The sequence below is a fragment of the Mandrillus leucophaeus genome, unplaced genomic scaffold, assembly GCF_000951045.1.
Source record: "Mandrillus leucophaeus isolate KB7577 unplaced genomic scaffold, Mleu.le_1.0 Scaffold128, whole genome shotgun sequence".
NCBI lineage: Eukaryota > Metazoa > Chordata > Mammalia > Primates > Cercopithecidae > Mandrillus > Mandrillus leucophaeus.
The window spans coordinates 5,191,428-5,207,797 of NW_012101209.1; the positions used below are offsets into that span (position 1 = coordinate 5,191,428).

Sequence of the window (16,370 nt, forward strand, 5' to 3'; positions counted from 1 at the left end):
TTATTTTTTTAAAACCAGAGGACTTTTTTTTTTAAACAGAAAATGAGTGGAATGAGACAGGACCGAAGGGGAGACCAAGGCAGGAAAACAGGAGGAGGAGGAAAAAAATTTGAAAAGGAAAAGGAAAAACAAGGAACAAAGAAACAAAAGCTTGAAACAGGATACTCAAGAATAAAATCACTGTTTAGATCCACCTTCTAATCAGGCAACTTAGTTTTTGATGTGCTTGGCAGCAGGATGCAGTGAAAACAGTATCTTATAGGGAGGTTTTGTTTGTCTAGTATAGGGTACGTCATGCATTAGCAATGTAACTTTGAACACATCACATGACCACTCTGCACTTCCAATTTCCTCAACTGTAACAGTATCTCGGAGATGTGAGAATTCCAATTAGAACAGTATCTCCGGAGATATGAGAATTCTAAGACTCTAAAGTTTAAAAAACAAAAACTAATGGACTCGTAATGTTACTACAGTAGTCATCCTTTATCTAAGGTGTCACTTTCTGTGGTTCTAGTTACCTAAGGTCAACCAAGACCCCAAAATAAGTAAGTATAGTACAATAAGATATTTTGAGAGTAAGAGAAACCACATTCACATAACTTTTACTCGGGCTGTTTGGTTAAGTGAAAGATCTGATTATTCAAAATTAGCAACAGAGTTGCTAATGATGCAGGCCGGGTATCAGGTAATATAACAATTACATGTTATAATTGTTCTATTTTTAGTTATTGTTGTTAACTCTTACTGTGCCTAATTTATAAATTAAACTTTATCATAGGTATGACTGTATCAGAAAAGTACAATGTAAACAGAGTTCAGTACTATCTGTAATTTCAGGTATCCACTGGGGGTCTTTAACTGTAAGGTAATTTAATTTGTACTAAGCATAAATCTAAACATACACCAATTCCTCATGCTTATGTACTTATACAACTAAGACCAAATCAAATTCATAAACACAAAACAGAACAAAACTCAAATATAATGTAACATATAATGTTTTACTGCAATTAATGTTGGTTTAATAATAAAGATATGGCATCAGGTGCGGTTCTTTTTTTTTTTTTATTTGAGACGGAATCTCGCTCCGTCACCTAGGCTGGAGTGCTCTAGTGCAATCTCTGCTCACTGCAACCTCCACCTCCTGGGTTCAAGCGATACTCATGTCTCAGCCTCCTGAGTAGCTGGGACTACCAGCACGCACCACCACACCTGGCTAATTTTTATATTTTTAGTAGAGTCAGGGTTTTGCCATTTTGGCCAGGCTGTTCTCAAACTCCTGACCTCAAGTGATCTGCCCGCTTCAGTGTCCCAAAGGGCTGGGATTACAGGCGTGAGCCACTGTGCCCAGCCTGCATCAGGTGCAGTTCTAAATCTTTTCCTGTAATTTTACTTCAATTCTGTCACTAAAGAAAATCCATGCTGAACTTATTAGCAACTCTGTTGTTAATTCTGAATAATCAGATAGCTCAACCAAACAGCCAGAGAATAATTATTGAATGCCAATTTACATAAGGTTCAAATCTCAGCTCCAATGTGTAATGGATAACTTTGAACAAGTCACTTTAATCTCTGGACCTCAGTTCCATCATCTGTAAAATAGGGAGTATAATGCTCAGATGAGAGGTGAACGTATAAAATAATAAACATGTTATATGTTTATTTTCATTATAATTAAAACGAATCAATCAATACTGCAGAGGGAGTAAAAAAAACTAAAAGGAACAAAAACCTCCAACTCGGTCTATATCCCTTGTTTGGCTTCACTCATTTCCCTACCCAACCTGGACTTCACTATCAGTCAATCATTTCAATAATATACTCAAAACCACCGTAGTATCCTTCATCCTCTTCCCTTCCCATTCCCACCCTTTTCCAACACCCAGTTTGAATGACAGCCACTTCTGGCACTCTTGACACAATTCCAAATGCTGAATCTCTCTGAAGAAAGTCATAAAATTGCTGCTTAGTAATCTTCTGGTTAAGCTACTCCAATTCCCTGTGACATTCTTCCACAGTAGCAAGGACAATTATCTATACTCAAGCCCTCCCCAACTTTTAACACATGACCTTGCTCCTCCTTACTGAGATGCCATAGAATGAGTGCCAGTCCTAATTCAATTGACTGTTGACATATCCTATGAATTCTATTTATGGATTATTACACATAACTTACTTCCTTCTCCACTTTAGGCTTTCACTATCTCACATAGAAAATTAGGATAGTCTAAACGTTCTCTTTACCTCTATTCTCTTCAAATTCCAATTTATCATACTCAGCACTATAAGATTAAGCTTCACTTCTAAACTTTATTACTCCTTACTTAAAAACTATCCCTCAAATATTAAAACAATCTACAACATGATCCAAACTAACCTTTCCCATCCATCTTCTAAAACTGGTATCTGCAGCTGGGCACGGTGGTTCATGCCTACAATCCCAGCACTTATCAATCTCAGCACTTATGTAGGCTGAGGCAGGTGGATCGCTTGAGCCCAGGAGTTCGAGACCAGCCTGGGCAACATGGCAAAACCCCGTCTCTAAAAATAATAATAATAATAAATTTTTAATTGATAGCTGTCCCAAGCAAATCAAATTCCTTAACACTTTCTCAAGCATACCACTTTTCCATCTTCATTCCTCCTCCCTTACAATTGCTACCCAGGCACTCTCTTCCTGCCTGCTTGTCAATATGGTGTCTATCAAAATCACTTTAGAGGGCAATTTGCTGTACACATAAAGTGCTTAAAAACATACAATGTCATAAACATGGTGATTCTACTTCCAAGAACTTACCTTATGAAATAAGTAGACAAAATGAAGATAGGTAGACATTAATACTTTATTACGTATTAATGATAAGCATTTAGCAACAGTGTAAATTCCAATACTAAGAAACTGGTTCAATGAATATATACACACACTATGATGCATCAGTAGTATGTGTGTATATATTTATTACACACACATTATGCATGTGTATAATTATTTGTAATTTTATTACATGTAGCTATATACCATTATGTTAACAACAGTTAACACTAGGTAAAAGTGTTAAGCATGATTATTTTCTTCCTTGAGCCTTCCTGTATTACCTGAAATTTTTACTATATGCTTGAACTTCCTATTGAGTTTTAAAGTTTTATCCTGGCAAAAAGGATGGAAAAAGTATTAAACAGAAGATTTTTTTTCTTTTTTGCTGAGAGAAAACTTGCAATCCTTAAAGTGCACAATGAAAGAAGTATAGTTCAGCATTACCAAAGCAAAAAAGCAGCAGCAAGAATGACCAAAAATGAAGCTGGAAATTAAATCTTATACAGGAGCCCTGTATGGCTCTAGGTTATTTGGTCTTGGCATTATTCCATAGATGATGAAGAACCAATGAAGAGTTTCAAATAAGAGAAAGATGTTCAGGTTTCCATTTTACAGCTTATATAGAGCAGTTAAAAAACAAAGGTTAGAGGACAAGAATGAAAGTGGGGTAAAACAGGTGACCTACTGCAACAGTCTTGGTAAAAAATACGGAAGGCATGAACTAGAGCAGTGATATTAAGGATTTAGAAATATGTAAGTAATAAAATGGTTAAAACTGATGTTTGGATTTGAAGGGAAAGTCACAGGCTTTTGGCTGTAAAAAAATGAAAAAATACAAGAAATAAAAAAGGAGTCTGCAGGAAAAAGGTAATAATTCATCTTCTTGAAACATAATTTTTCAAACAACCCATACATATACAAAGACTTCTCACTGCCCTTTAGAAAAAAGTCTATAAACTGTCTAACACTGAAGGTCTTCCATAGACAGAATGAAACTTATCTCCAATCTCATCTTCCACAACTTCCCTAACTGAAGCTTATGCTGTAAACTGACTTACTCATTCTCATGAACATTCCTACCTCTGAGCCTCTGCTTATACAGATTCAGTATCCCTCATCCGAAATGCTTGAGACCAGAAGTGCTTTGGATTTCTAAATTTGTCATCAGATTTTGGAATATTTGCATTATACTTACTAGTTGGGCATCCCAAATCCAAAACATAAAATGTTCCAGTAAGCATTTTCTTAGCACATCATGTCAGCATTCAAAAAATTTTGGATTTCAAAGCATTTCAGATTTTCAGATTTAGGATGTTTAACCTATACCATTTTCCTGCTGGAAATGCCCTTCTTTTTCCTCAATCACATTTCTGTTTTCTTCCACTCTGCTCTGTTACTACAGAAAACACCAGTTCTCAATCAGTATCTTTAACTTGATACCAGTATCTCCCATAAAATCGATACTACTGAGGCCAGGTGCGGTGGCTCACACCTGTAATCCCAGCACTTTGGGAGGCTGGGACACGGAGGATCACTTAAGCCTAGGAAGTTAAAACCCGCCTAGGCAACATAATGAGACCCTGTCTCTACAAAAAAATTTAAAAATTAGCCAGGCATGGTGTGTCTATAATCCCAGCTATTTGGAAGGCTGCAGGGAAAGGATCACTTGAGCCCAGGAGGTCAGGTTGCAGTAAGCCACTATCCCACCACTGCACTCCAGCCTGAGTGAAAGAATAAGACCCTGTCTCAAAAAATAAGAAATAAAATTTAAAAACTACTACTGATTTCATAAAACGGTTACAATGAATGTTTCTCCATTTTGGGATCTAACAAGCCTAAAAAACTGACACAAAAAGTAAACGGTAAATAACTACAGTAAATAACTATTATGTTGTATTCAGAAACATCAAGAAATGAGGAATTCAAAGAAAGGAACTAAAAGTCGTTAAATGCTAAAACTTTGTTTTGTCCAAATGTTATTCTGCCTTCCCATCAGGCTGGACTTTTACTTCTAGACACTTTCAATGTGCCTAATTTCTAGCAGCTATTCATTTCTTTCTTCCTTGTCGTTTAACTTTATACAGGTTAGACAATCAAAATATCAAGCCCATAAAAATCCTAACTAAAATAAAACAAACTGATTCTGAGGAAGAATACAGAATAACACAGGAGAAAAGTGAATATGTTTTACTGTTTGGACATTCATGACATTATTTTGACTGCTCAGAGGACACTCTTATGTTTTGGTTTTCCACTACATTCTGAAGAGTAAAAATTGCCAGAAAATGTCCTGCATAGTGAGGTGTACCACTGTAATGATCACCTTTATTTTCAAGAAAGTATTATACAAAATCACTCGTAAAATATAAGAACTGGAACTCCTGCCATCAAAGAGTTTACTATTCAGTCATGTTAAACAGAATACTTTAAAACTGTGTAATACAAACAGAATACTCTTAAAACTGTGTAATACCATCTGAGCAATATTTAAGCCATGCAGGACAACAGTAGAAGGGATAATAACATGACTGTCAAGCTGTATAAAATTAATTTCAAATGACTGGAAAAGACAGTAAATACTATAAGAATCCAAAGAAAAAGATCATTTTTTTTCAGGTAATGAACGGAGAAAATAGGAAAAGAAGATTCTGAAAAAATTTTCACAAGTCCTTAAGGTAAACTTTTTGATGAGAGAGAGGAAAATCTGGTGAAATGGAGTTCCCAACATTCATTTTATCTACTCCCCACTGTTAAATATTTCATGGTGATGTTTAAAAAAATGAGTCTTAATGCAGAGTTAAGAAAAGGCAAGTACAAGCTACTTATCAATCTGTTTTAAAAGAAAATTAAAAGTGTTTACATGGAGAACATATTCCGAAAGCTTTCTTACCTTGAATATACCAACCCAATCTTTTGGATGTGGATGAATATATGGAGTTAAGGTGTAATGACATTCCAGGTGTGCATTAGGAAGGTAACTCTTGGCCACATTTTGAAAGATGACATGGGCAAAGTTGGAAGTCTGCAATGGGACTTCTTGAAAGGATGTCATTGTGAATCTGAAACAAGTAATTCATACAAGTTAAATTATACCAACTAAGAATAAACTTATGCCTTCAGAAAATACATAATATTTAATATAAATTTCATGAATATTTGCATGTCATAATTAAGAAAATATATACTTTGTAAATACTGCAACTTCTTAAAAATATGATTAAATATAAAAATACAGACAAACTGGAAAATAACTAAAACCCATTTGGCTCAGAAAGTTATATGGGCATTTAAAAGTTAAAAAACCAAACCAAAAATTCAACTCTCCTGGAAAGCCTAGCCCTCTGCATCTATCTGAATCAAAACCAAATGAACCAGAGCTGTTTTCATGCACATGCTGCCAATATAAACCTGCTGGCTCCTAGTAACGAACACTAGAAACAGAAACAAGGACAGTTAAAAGTCAGTATTTTATTGGCTATGGGTCAATTAACTTTTCCTTCCTATGAGAACCCTTGAGCTTCATCATTTTCCTCCCTAACCTAGCCCATCCCATTCATCTCTTCCCCTCTCCCTAGGTTTTGGGATCCTATAACTAAACCTGATGCTAACATCTCTGTGCCTACATTCCCGCCCTTCTAAATCCCCTGGACCAGCATTTCTCAACCCTGGTTACACATTAGAATCATTAGGGGCCTTTAAAAACAAAAAAAATAGATGACGACGACTTTCTGGGAGTGGGGCCTGGGGGTGTGTGCATGTGTGTCTGTCGGTGTGTATATGAATATACATATCCCTGCCCCCACATCTCCCCAAGTAATCTCAATCCTGTATGCAACCAGAAAAGAGAACCACTATCCAACAACTTAAGTCTCTACTACTAACTCTCACTCATTTCCACACATCCCAGACCCAGCCTGTCCTCTTGGGTTTCTGGTACAAGCTTGTTCAAATCTCTCAAACCATGTAAAATCTTAGCTGTTCTACTTGAAATGGCTCAGCTTATTCATTCTTCTCTACCTATAACAAACCTATCATTTCATCCTAGGTCCAATGATCGTACTTCGACTTCTAGTATTCATGTACCCTTTCCACATGTTTACTGATTAAAATAAACTTATATTTAACAATAAAAATAGAAATGTAGTGTTAATAAAATACATACTGTTGAAAATCTATTAGAAATTCATGAACGCTCACTGGCTTAGTAAACACCAAGCACTGGATAGCAGATGAATGGTGAAAGCAGATTATAAAAACTGCAAGATCCAAATGTTTTCCCTATTTTGTGCTCTACTTTTGAGAAAACAGAAACAAATGAGGATTTACCCAAAAAAGCAATCTGCAGAGTTTGTCACAGGCTAAGTACAATCACTAATTCTACAATACACATAAGAAACTATGACTGTCCTGACCGCACTTGCTTGAGTCATTAAAACAGGCATCTCTGTAATAATGGGGAAAACTGGGGCAAGATTTTTGCTAACCAAATTAATCTAATTTACTTCACAAATCAATGAAGTTTCTACAGAGCAAGCACAGCAGTAAGGCTCTACTCATATTTTAGCCATTAGTAAGAAGGCTTATTGCTAAGATCTGAAACAGTGTGCTTTTACAACTGTTTCTTTTGCTGACCTGTTTGAAATACTAAGGCAAATTTTTAAAGTTTTGTAATAATAAGCACTTTCAAAAATACCAACTTTCTTCTTATGTCCCCTCTGCTTCTGTTACGGCCAAAGTCCTGCTTTACTGAATATAATGGATATCCCAAAAAGAGACTGTAAATCATGAACCTGGAAACAACTGTAGAGTATCAGGCTAGTTGTTAGCCTCTCCCTACCTGAGGTTTGCAAGCATTCCAAGATAAAGAGTATATTCAGTAGCAATCCTCCTTTACCTCTGCACTAACAAAGGGACTTTGCTACCAGCAACCATATTTCATGGAAAGACTTAACTATGTATACTCTCTACCTGGTAACCTAAAGCCATCAGAAAAATGAAAAGGTAGCATTTACAAACACTGGAGAACTCTGCCTAAAAAAACTGAAGAGTTCTATTATTTTGTTTCTTTGAGTTGTCTGAGCTAATTTGGGCTCCCAGGGAGGTCATATTAATGAAGTCATTAATGATAATCTCTTTTCAAGTCAGTGGCTTAAGAAAGAGGAAAAAATCACCAATTCCAGTTCTTTTAAAAAAAAAAAAGTCACTGCTGGTTATAAGATACCAGCAAAAGAAACTATAGCTAAATCAACTGAACCAACATCTATTAGATACAACTACCAAAACTGAATCAAGAGAATATTTTTCTATGAAGCGAGTGAACAGTCACACTTCCTCTGAGAAAGATTTTCAGTAAGAAGGAAATAAACTAGCTTAGAATAAACGTCCCATGTTTTTAATCAAAGGCTGATTAAGGATAATACTTTTTTCTTAAAATTTAACATGTCATTTCCTAAAATAAATTAAACAACAAAGCTGTAACAATTTTTTTTTATAAGACAAGGCAAAAGTGTTTAAACTTCTGTTAACCTCAATTAAAACAGTTTTCAAAAATCCACAATCCAACCTTATACTTTTAGTTCACTGAAGTTTTTGAGGTACAAAATAGCACATAGGTATACATATATGTATTTGTATATGTTTACAAATGCATCAAAAGGAACTCAAGAAGTATACACTATAGAGTTAATAGTCTTATAAGGGATGTGTGTAAAAACAAGACTTAAGGACTTTAAATTTTACATCAATTTATTGTTTGAATTTTTACAAGTATATATAAATGTATTATTTCTATTGTTTTAAATAGCCCTATTAACCAGAAATCCCATTTTTAAACCCTCCCCCGAATTTCACATTTTCTAATAGAAAACACTAGTATTTCACTTTAAAATATAGTATTCACAATGTTTACAAGTCTGAAAAGTAAAATAATTTGTGATTATCCTATTAATCGCCTTCATTAATCTCTCTCCAACACTCCAATCTTTTTAAAATTTAATTGCTATAATTATAGAAATATATTGCAAAAGTCATTCCAGTACCTTGTCATTTTTTACTCTTCTTATTAAAATATAGCTACGAATCATTTAAAAAGTTTACATGGATGAACGCAATCTAAATATAATTATGTCATTAATCAACCCATTTTAAATAATAAAATTTCTAATTCCCACATAGTTCCTCTGGTTCACTCCTCCTACAGATAACAGACTGAAGAGACAGGCAAGCTTATAAAAATGCTGGAATTCACTGAGAATGTCAAGGTCGCATGGGAGTGGAGAAACAATATGCAAAGTCACTGCATCACCTTGTGGTAATGCCTGGGAAGTGTAGCTTCACTAACATCCTGAGAAAAAGTACAAACCCCGTCTCAGTTGGACAGAAGTACACTCCCTACACAAAAAGCAAAGTAGAAGCAAGCAGCTTTACCATGTCAAATTCTGATTCCCCTTCTCTAAAGTGCATCTCCACAAACAGGAGTATAGTAAGTTGGCAAGCCAAGGATAAGTACAAAACGTCCAGTCAACAATCAAGGGACCAGACACATTTGGCTGGGAAACAAAGTCAGAAATGCTTACACATGCTGACTACAGTGCCCTCTTTCAGGTTTCCTCCTACATTCCCTCAAGCTCCAATGCCTCTAGAATTTCTTTATGTGTGTTATCCTGTAAACTGTATACTATAGAGTCTTTGGTCTAAATTCCAATTTTATTATTTTGCAAATGCATTAATGTCTATAAAAAAGATAAATAATACATAGTGGGCACTCAGTTATGTATACAGCTAAAATAAACATGGGGTGGGGGTGGGGAAGCATTTCAACGTTATCTTTACTTACTCCTCTTGGAACTTTTTCAACCCTAGAACAGATTTGACTTTTGTGGTAGTATTTTTCCAGTGGTTCCCAATACTTGTTTTACTTTAGCCCAAAAATATAAGCCTGAGTGAACTTACTAAAAAATAGATCATAGTAAGAACTTCTGTACATTAAACATATGAAGCCAAATTAAGCTTTTTAATTTAGATAAATATTAAATATAATTTGCCAGTCCTAACAATTAGAATTCAAAAATAATTTTGTTATGTGTGATAATATAATTATGGCAATTCTGTGTTTTTCTAAAGTCCTTATCAGTTAAAGATGCTAAACTAACTGTAAATGAAACGTCTTGATGTCTAAGATTTGCTTTAAAAACTCCTGGGGAAAAAAATAAATGTTAGAGGGGTAATAAAACAAGATTAGTAAAGTGTCAGTTCATTTTACTGTTCATTCTCCTTTGTGTATGTTTGAAAATTTCCGTAATAGGAAAACCAAAGCAAATAAAGAAATGAAACAGATTAGTAACACTCCACATATGACCTACTGCAGCAGAAACACTGCATTTTAGAATATGAACACTTTGTATCTTTAGAAGTGTTATAATTCAGGTAATGGTTGACAGAGTTACCGAAAGTTTTTCAAATCCTCAGCTAAAAAACCTTTAGAATTATCTCCAAACTTCAGTCCGATAGGACACGCAAACATATGAAAGCAAAAAACGTCCAACATTCGAACAGTTTCCAATTATTCACACTGTGGCTCAAAGAAAGAAAAACTTAACAACTATCAACAGACCTCTGCTTCCAAAAAAATGTAATCAGCAATTTTTCTAGGAGGCAAAAGCAAAGGCCCCAGTCTATTAACTTGCACCATTGCAGGCATCCCTAGTTCCAGAATCCTTTACACCTGAGTGCCAAGACATTCCGCTCAGGTGTCACCCGCACCACTTTTACTTACTTCTTAGATTTTATAAGTTGGTTTCTAAAATGCTATGATCTTGGCCCACATATATTAGGGGAGAGGACATTTTTATCTTCTTCTGAAGGTTTATTTGGGACAAAATAAGCTTTAAAAAGACAGAAATGCATAAAGCCCAGATTTTACATATCCATTCCAAAAGAATACAATAAAGTCCCCAAAAGAAGTATACAAGGAGCATCGTTAGGATCTTTCATAATTATTTCAACATCATTAAAAAGGTTGAAACTCTGAATTCCAAAATTTTACTTTTGTTATGGAAAAGATATTTACTGGTTAATTCTACAAACATGGCTGCAGTGAGAACTACAAACAGCGGTCTACAATTTAAGAACTTGATGGGCCAGTCGCAGCGGCTCACGCCTGTAATCCCAGCACTCTGGGAGGCCGAGGCGGGCAGATCAGGAGGTCAGGAGTTCGACCCTAGCCTAACCAACATGGAGAAACCCCGTCTCTACTAAAAATACAAAAATTAGCCGGGCGTGGTGGCGCACGCCTGTAATCACAGCTACTCAGGAGGCTGAGGCAGGAGAATCGCTTGAACCCGGGAGGCGGAGGTTGCAGTGAGCCGAGATCGTGTCACTGCACTCAAGCCTGGGAGAGCAAGACTCCGTCTCAAAGAAAAAAAAAAAAAGAACGTGATGGCTATAAAACAAAAAATACAATAAGATGTTCTTTGAAGTTGAACAGCTTGAAAAATAAATAAAACTTTATTAGAAGTCGGCATCATCAAACAATACTTCAAGTTTACCCTTGAAAAGAACAGAACGAAGGAGAAAGGCTGTCCTCAGCTCCTTCTCTAAACCCGAAAAGCACTGAGGACAATCAACCCACTTTTAGTTTCTATTCAAATGATCTCTTTAAATCCTTTTGGAATAAAGCACCAAACTTGTAACCAGTAATTGTTCGTGCACAGCACGTAGAAATTTTAACATCAGCAGAATGCAGACAGTTGAACAATTAAGATTTTCCCATCTAAAGCCTGACATAATAGCAATTCATAACCACTGTGTGAAATCGGAAATCTAACACTGTACGTCTAAAGTCATATGCCAGTGTTGTCCAACAAAACTTTTACCAATAAGGTGTGTACACACACCCACACAAACGCATGCTAAGCTCTATTTTTTACTAATAAGGTGTACACGCGCACGCTAAACTCTAGTCACAGATTCCCTAAGCGAGGAATGCAGGTCGGTCGGGACTAGTTCACACCTCGCGAACCTGCGGGGTGTTGGAGCGGGGTGGGGAAAGGATTCCAGGTGAAGCAGATCAGCCGGAACAGCCAACTCCGCCCGCGGCCCTCAAAAGTAGGCGGCGCAGGGAGTCTCCGCCCCCTTCGCCACCGGCGACTCAAACCAAAACAGCTGGGTTTCTCTCCGCAGAGGCAAACCCCAGCGTCCTTCTCGGACGCGACCTACGTGTTTTCTCAGCTTACTGCGCCGGTAACACCCACAGGGACCTCAAAACAGTCATCCCAGAGTTGAGCCTTGGACACCAGAAGCTTTTCCTTCGAGGGTCGCCAGCGTCACTCGTCCCCAGCCAAAAGGCACCCGTCCCACACGCCTCCCCCAAATCGCGAAGGCCTGTCCGCGGACCTCCCTCCGCGTGGGGCGGCCACCCGTTGCTATTCCAAAACTCTATGGCTGATCCGAGTCGCCCACACCCCCGTCACAATCGCAGTCCGGAAGGGAAGGTTTGTTCTCGGGAAGGAAAGCCTCGTCACCACTGAGACCTCTCCCGAGACCGGCCAGGCCCCTCCAGTACAGGGGCAGAGGGGTGTAGTACGAGCCCTAAAAGAGATGCAGTTGGGGTCCGACCCGCACAAGGCGCTGAGGTGGACCGGGGAGGCGCCTTACCCAGTGGAAAGACTCCCGGACCAAGGGAGAAAGTTACACAGGCTTCCGATCCTGATCCGCCATCAGCCGCTGAACCTCTTCCGCCACTACCGCCTACCCCCAAAGACCGGCTACACCTACCCTCACAGCCGACAGTAGGCCTTGCGTCACTTCCGCCCACGGGGCGGTCTCTTCCGCCTCCTGGAGGGTTCGCCCCGCCGCTCTGCTACGACACGCCCCCAGCCCACTCCGCCTCGGGACGCGAAGCTGGGCTCAGGCGTGCCTCATCTCGCAGGCAGGATGGTTCTCTCCTTCGTTCGTCCTTGCCATTTTCGCTCAGCAAGTTAATCGCAGAAAAACAATGCGTCTGGATTTACATTCTGATTTTATATTATTATTTTGACATACGAAATGGGGAAACACACTAGAGATTTAAGTAACTCACCCGCGATGTGGAAAGGGCAGCTCAGAGGTCCATGAACAGTACCGTGTCCCTGCCTGCGTCTCAGTCGGCCTAAACTAACCCACCGATTTTATAGATAAGGAAATAGCCAGAGAAGCAAGGGAGTTACCACACGGCTAGGGCTGCAAACCCCTGAACTCCCAAGACTGTCTCTCAACTCCCGGCCCAGTCCTGTGCTTTTTTGACTACGAAGTTTTGTTCACTGAAAGCTCCTAGGAGCCTTTCAGTTCTAATGCCGTCTGATTCTATTTGCTCTCGCTCCAGCAGAGAGGCCTCTTTTCTACCCGCATTTCTGTGAGATACCGGCTTTTGTTATCCATATCATTTTCCGTGTGTGAACTTTGTCCCGCGTTCTGTTATTTCTAAAATCACTTTTGCCTTTTGTATGTATTGCCTTCCTATATTAGACATTCAGTTTGAATCGTAACTTCACAGAAGCCAGTGTGTCCCATTCGAATTCATCATATTCGTCTGTTGCCATAAAACCCTGATAAAACTTGCAATAGCACCTGAAAGGATATGTAAATTAGATCGCATTAAATGTTGAAGCACATTCTAAATACAGAACATTCAAAATTATCTTTCATATACTTTCATCTTTACTTCCAGCTATTTCAGAAGACATTAGCTTTGATAATACAGGTTCTCAGTATTTACAGACTGATTTCTTTCCTATGTATTGACATTTTTTAACTTGGTCTTGTGCTGGGTACTATACTTGATCATAGAATTTCAGAAGAACCTTAACAGATCATTTAGTCCCAGTCTCCTTATTTTATGGATGAAGAAAACGGTGTGAATAATCAACTTAAGTTATCACTCGCGTTACTGGTAGCAGCCTTCTGGTAGTAGAAATAACTGTGTCCCTTAAGAAATGTAAACATAGCAGTGAACTTTATAAGCACAATTTGTCAGAGATGTCACTCCTTGTATGTTTAAATCATATTCCTATTCACATGTAATAAATTTTTAATGACCACTAATTTTCAGTTAATGAAATCAGAAAAACAGTGTGCCTAATAAAAACCACAATTGAAAGCCTTTTTGGGGGGCGGGGGGAACGGAGTTTCACTCTTGTTGCTTAGGCTGGAGTGCCGTGGCGCAATCTCAGCTCACTGCAACCTCGGCTCCCGGGTTCAAGCGATTCTCGTGCCTCAGCCTCCCAAGTAGCTGGGATTACAGGCGCCAGCCACCACGCCTGGCTAATTTTTGTATTTTTAGTAGAGACAGGGTTTTGCTGTGTTGGTCAGGCTGGTCTCGAAAGACATTTTCACAGGTATTTTTTACTTTGTTATTCTTAATAATTTCTTGAATTTTTAGACCTTATTTTCCCCAGGAAGGTATTTGTTCTGGAATTTTAACTTGCTTCACTCATTTTAGTAATGATCCTTTAATTTTTACACCACATTTTTCCCACCAAGATAAATAGATACTCTCTTAGTATTTAATTGAATTTCTGGGTTTAGTGGGGGGGGGGGGGTTGGGTTTTTTGTTTGTTTGTTTGTTTGTTGAGATAGAGGCTCGCTCTGTCACCCAGGGTGTAGTGCAGTGGCATGATCTCGGCTCACTGCAACCTCCACCTCCCAGGTTCGAGCAATTCTCCTGCCTCAGCCTCCCCAGTGGCTAGGATTACAGGCGCACACCACCACTCTGGGCTAATTTTTATATCTTTAGTAGAAGCAGGGTTTCTCCATGTTGGCCAGGCTGGTCTCGAACTCCTGACCTCAGGTGATCCACCTGCCTCAGCCTCCCAAAGTGCTGGGATTACAAGCACGAGTGACTGCACCCGGCTTTAATTGAATTTCTTAAAGTTAGCCTATTATGTGTATGGCAGTGGACTACGGCTAGAAGAGATATGGATTCACTTCCTTTAAGTGAAATCTTTCTGCCAGAGGGATTTCAGAATTCAGAATTTTTCAGACTTTAGAGAGGTGTGTTTTATGTGACATTCCTCACTATCTGGGGCAGCACCCACAGTCAACTTTTTTTTCCAGAACAATTATGAATATCACACTAAGATAAATGAGGTGTATAGTCTCACTTCAGATCAAGTTTTTCAGGTCAGGTTCTGCCACTTTGCCCTTGGGTTCAGGTCAAGTTTTAATGACAAATGAGTCAGGTCAAACAGGTTTTGCCGCCAAATGTTAAGAAAACATTTGATTTTCAGAGCTTTTTTTTTTTTTTTTTTTTTTTTTGTTTGGGGTCTTCCTCTGTCCCCCAGGCTGAAGGGCAGTGGCAAGATCTCGTCTCACTGCAACCTCTGCCTCCCAGGTTCAAGCGATTCTCCTTCTGGGATTACAGGCGTAAGCCACCGCACCCGGCCAATTTTCAGAGCTTTTCAGATTTCAAAATGGTGAATAAGGGATTGCAGACCTATTGAGAGAATTATTGGAAAGTAAATCAGTGAGTAACCCATGATTTTTCTGGAGCAACTACAGTTTCAAGTAGTTTGTAGGCAGTTGTCCTGTGTTTTGATTGGGAAAATATGCTGACTATATTTAAAAGACAGTGTTATTTCATTAGAGGAACTTATGATAGCAAAAGGAAGAAAAGAAATGAGCCCATGAAAATGTAGGTAACTAAAGTGTAAATAAATGAATAAGAAGACAGATATTCAGAGATGAGAGAAAGTACAGGCTAGTGTTAGCAGTACACTTCTCATGGGAGAGGCAGGCCTGGACTGTTAAAGTGAGGTATGATTTTGATGAGGAGATATAGGGGGAGGACTTTCCAGTCAGGATTTAAGAGCTTGGACAAAGGAATCAGGAAGAAAATTGTTAACCAAAAATAATTTCCTCCAAAGTTCATGCATTCACCATTGTGTCATGTTGCTTCTTACTAAGAACGTTTTGTTCATTTACTATGTGCTCTGGGAAAAACAAGGAATCAAGCATGGTTTCTTCCCTGAAACTACTTAAAATCAGGTCAAGATATTACAGGATGGTATAGATAACTGTCAAATTTGCAGGAAATGGACTCTGAGAAATAAAGTAGAAAGATATACAGAATAATTTTGAAATTAGCTAGACTTTGTAAAAGAGATTGGGTTCTAAACTTCAAAAGACTGATAAGATTTGAAAAGATGAAGAAAAGGCTTACATAGTGAGAATAATATAATTTAAAAGGCACAGATGGGACAATTAGATAGCAAAACAAGGATTGAAAATTTTTGAAAAAGTTCAAATAGACATATTTTATTAGAAACATTACAGGTTTTAAAAGCCAGGCAAATAAGTTGTTCTCCTTTCTTAGAACAATGGTTTACATTAGAATTTGTATTAAAGATACCTTTTGCTATAAATGATTCTTAATTTAAAAAAAAAAACAAAAACCCTTTGTAAACCTTTGTTTTAGAAAGAGAGCTTTTTTTTTTTTTTTTTTTTTTTTTTTTTAAAGACAGAATTCCGCTCTGTCACCCAGGGTGTAGTGCAGTGGCATGATCTCGGCTCACTGCAA

General features: G+C 38.0%; 1 protein-coding gene across 4 annotated transcripts in view; it reads right to left on the reverse strand.

Moving 5' to 3' along the window:
* Positions 1 to 13,437, reverse strand: part of TAX1BP1 (Tax1 (human T-cell leukemia virus type I) binding protein 1) — a 109,008-nt gene extending 95,571 nt beyond the window's left edge. For 3 of the 4 annotated variants that reach the window (XM_011972249.1, XM_011972247.1, XM_011972245.1), the window contains exons 1-2: positions 12,473 to 12,647; positions 5,709 to 5,877 (exon numbers count right to left, since the gene is read on the reverse strand). Coding sequence is in view for 3 of the 4 variants with exons in the window: in XM_011972247.1 (XP_011827637.1) it covers positions 5,709 to 5,870 (162 nt within the window). In the remaining variant the exon portion in view is untranslated. Of the gene's footprint in view, positions 1 to 5,708; positions 5,878 to 12,472; positions 12,648 to 13,217 lie in introns of those variants that run through there. The other variant, XM_011972246.1, reaches the window with a different exon arrangement.
* Positions 13,438 to 16,370: the final 2,933 nt, after the last annotated feature.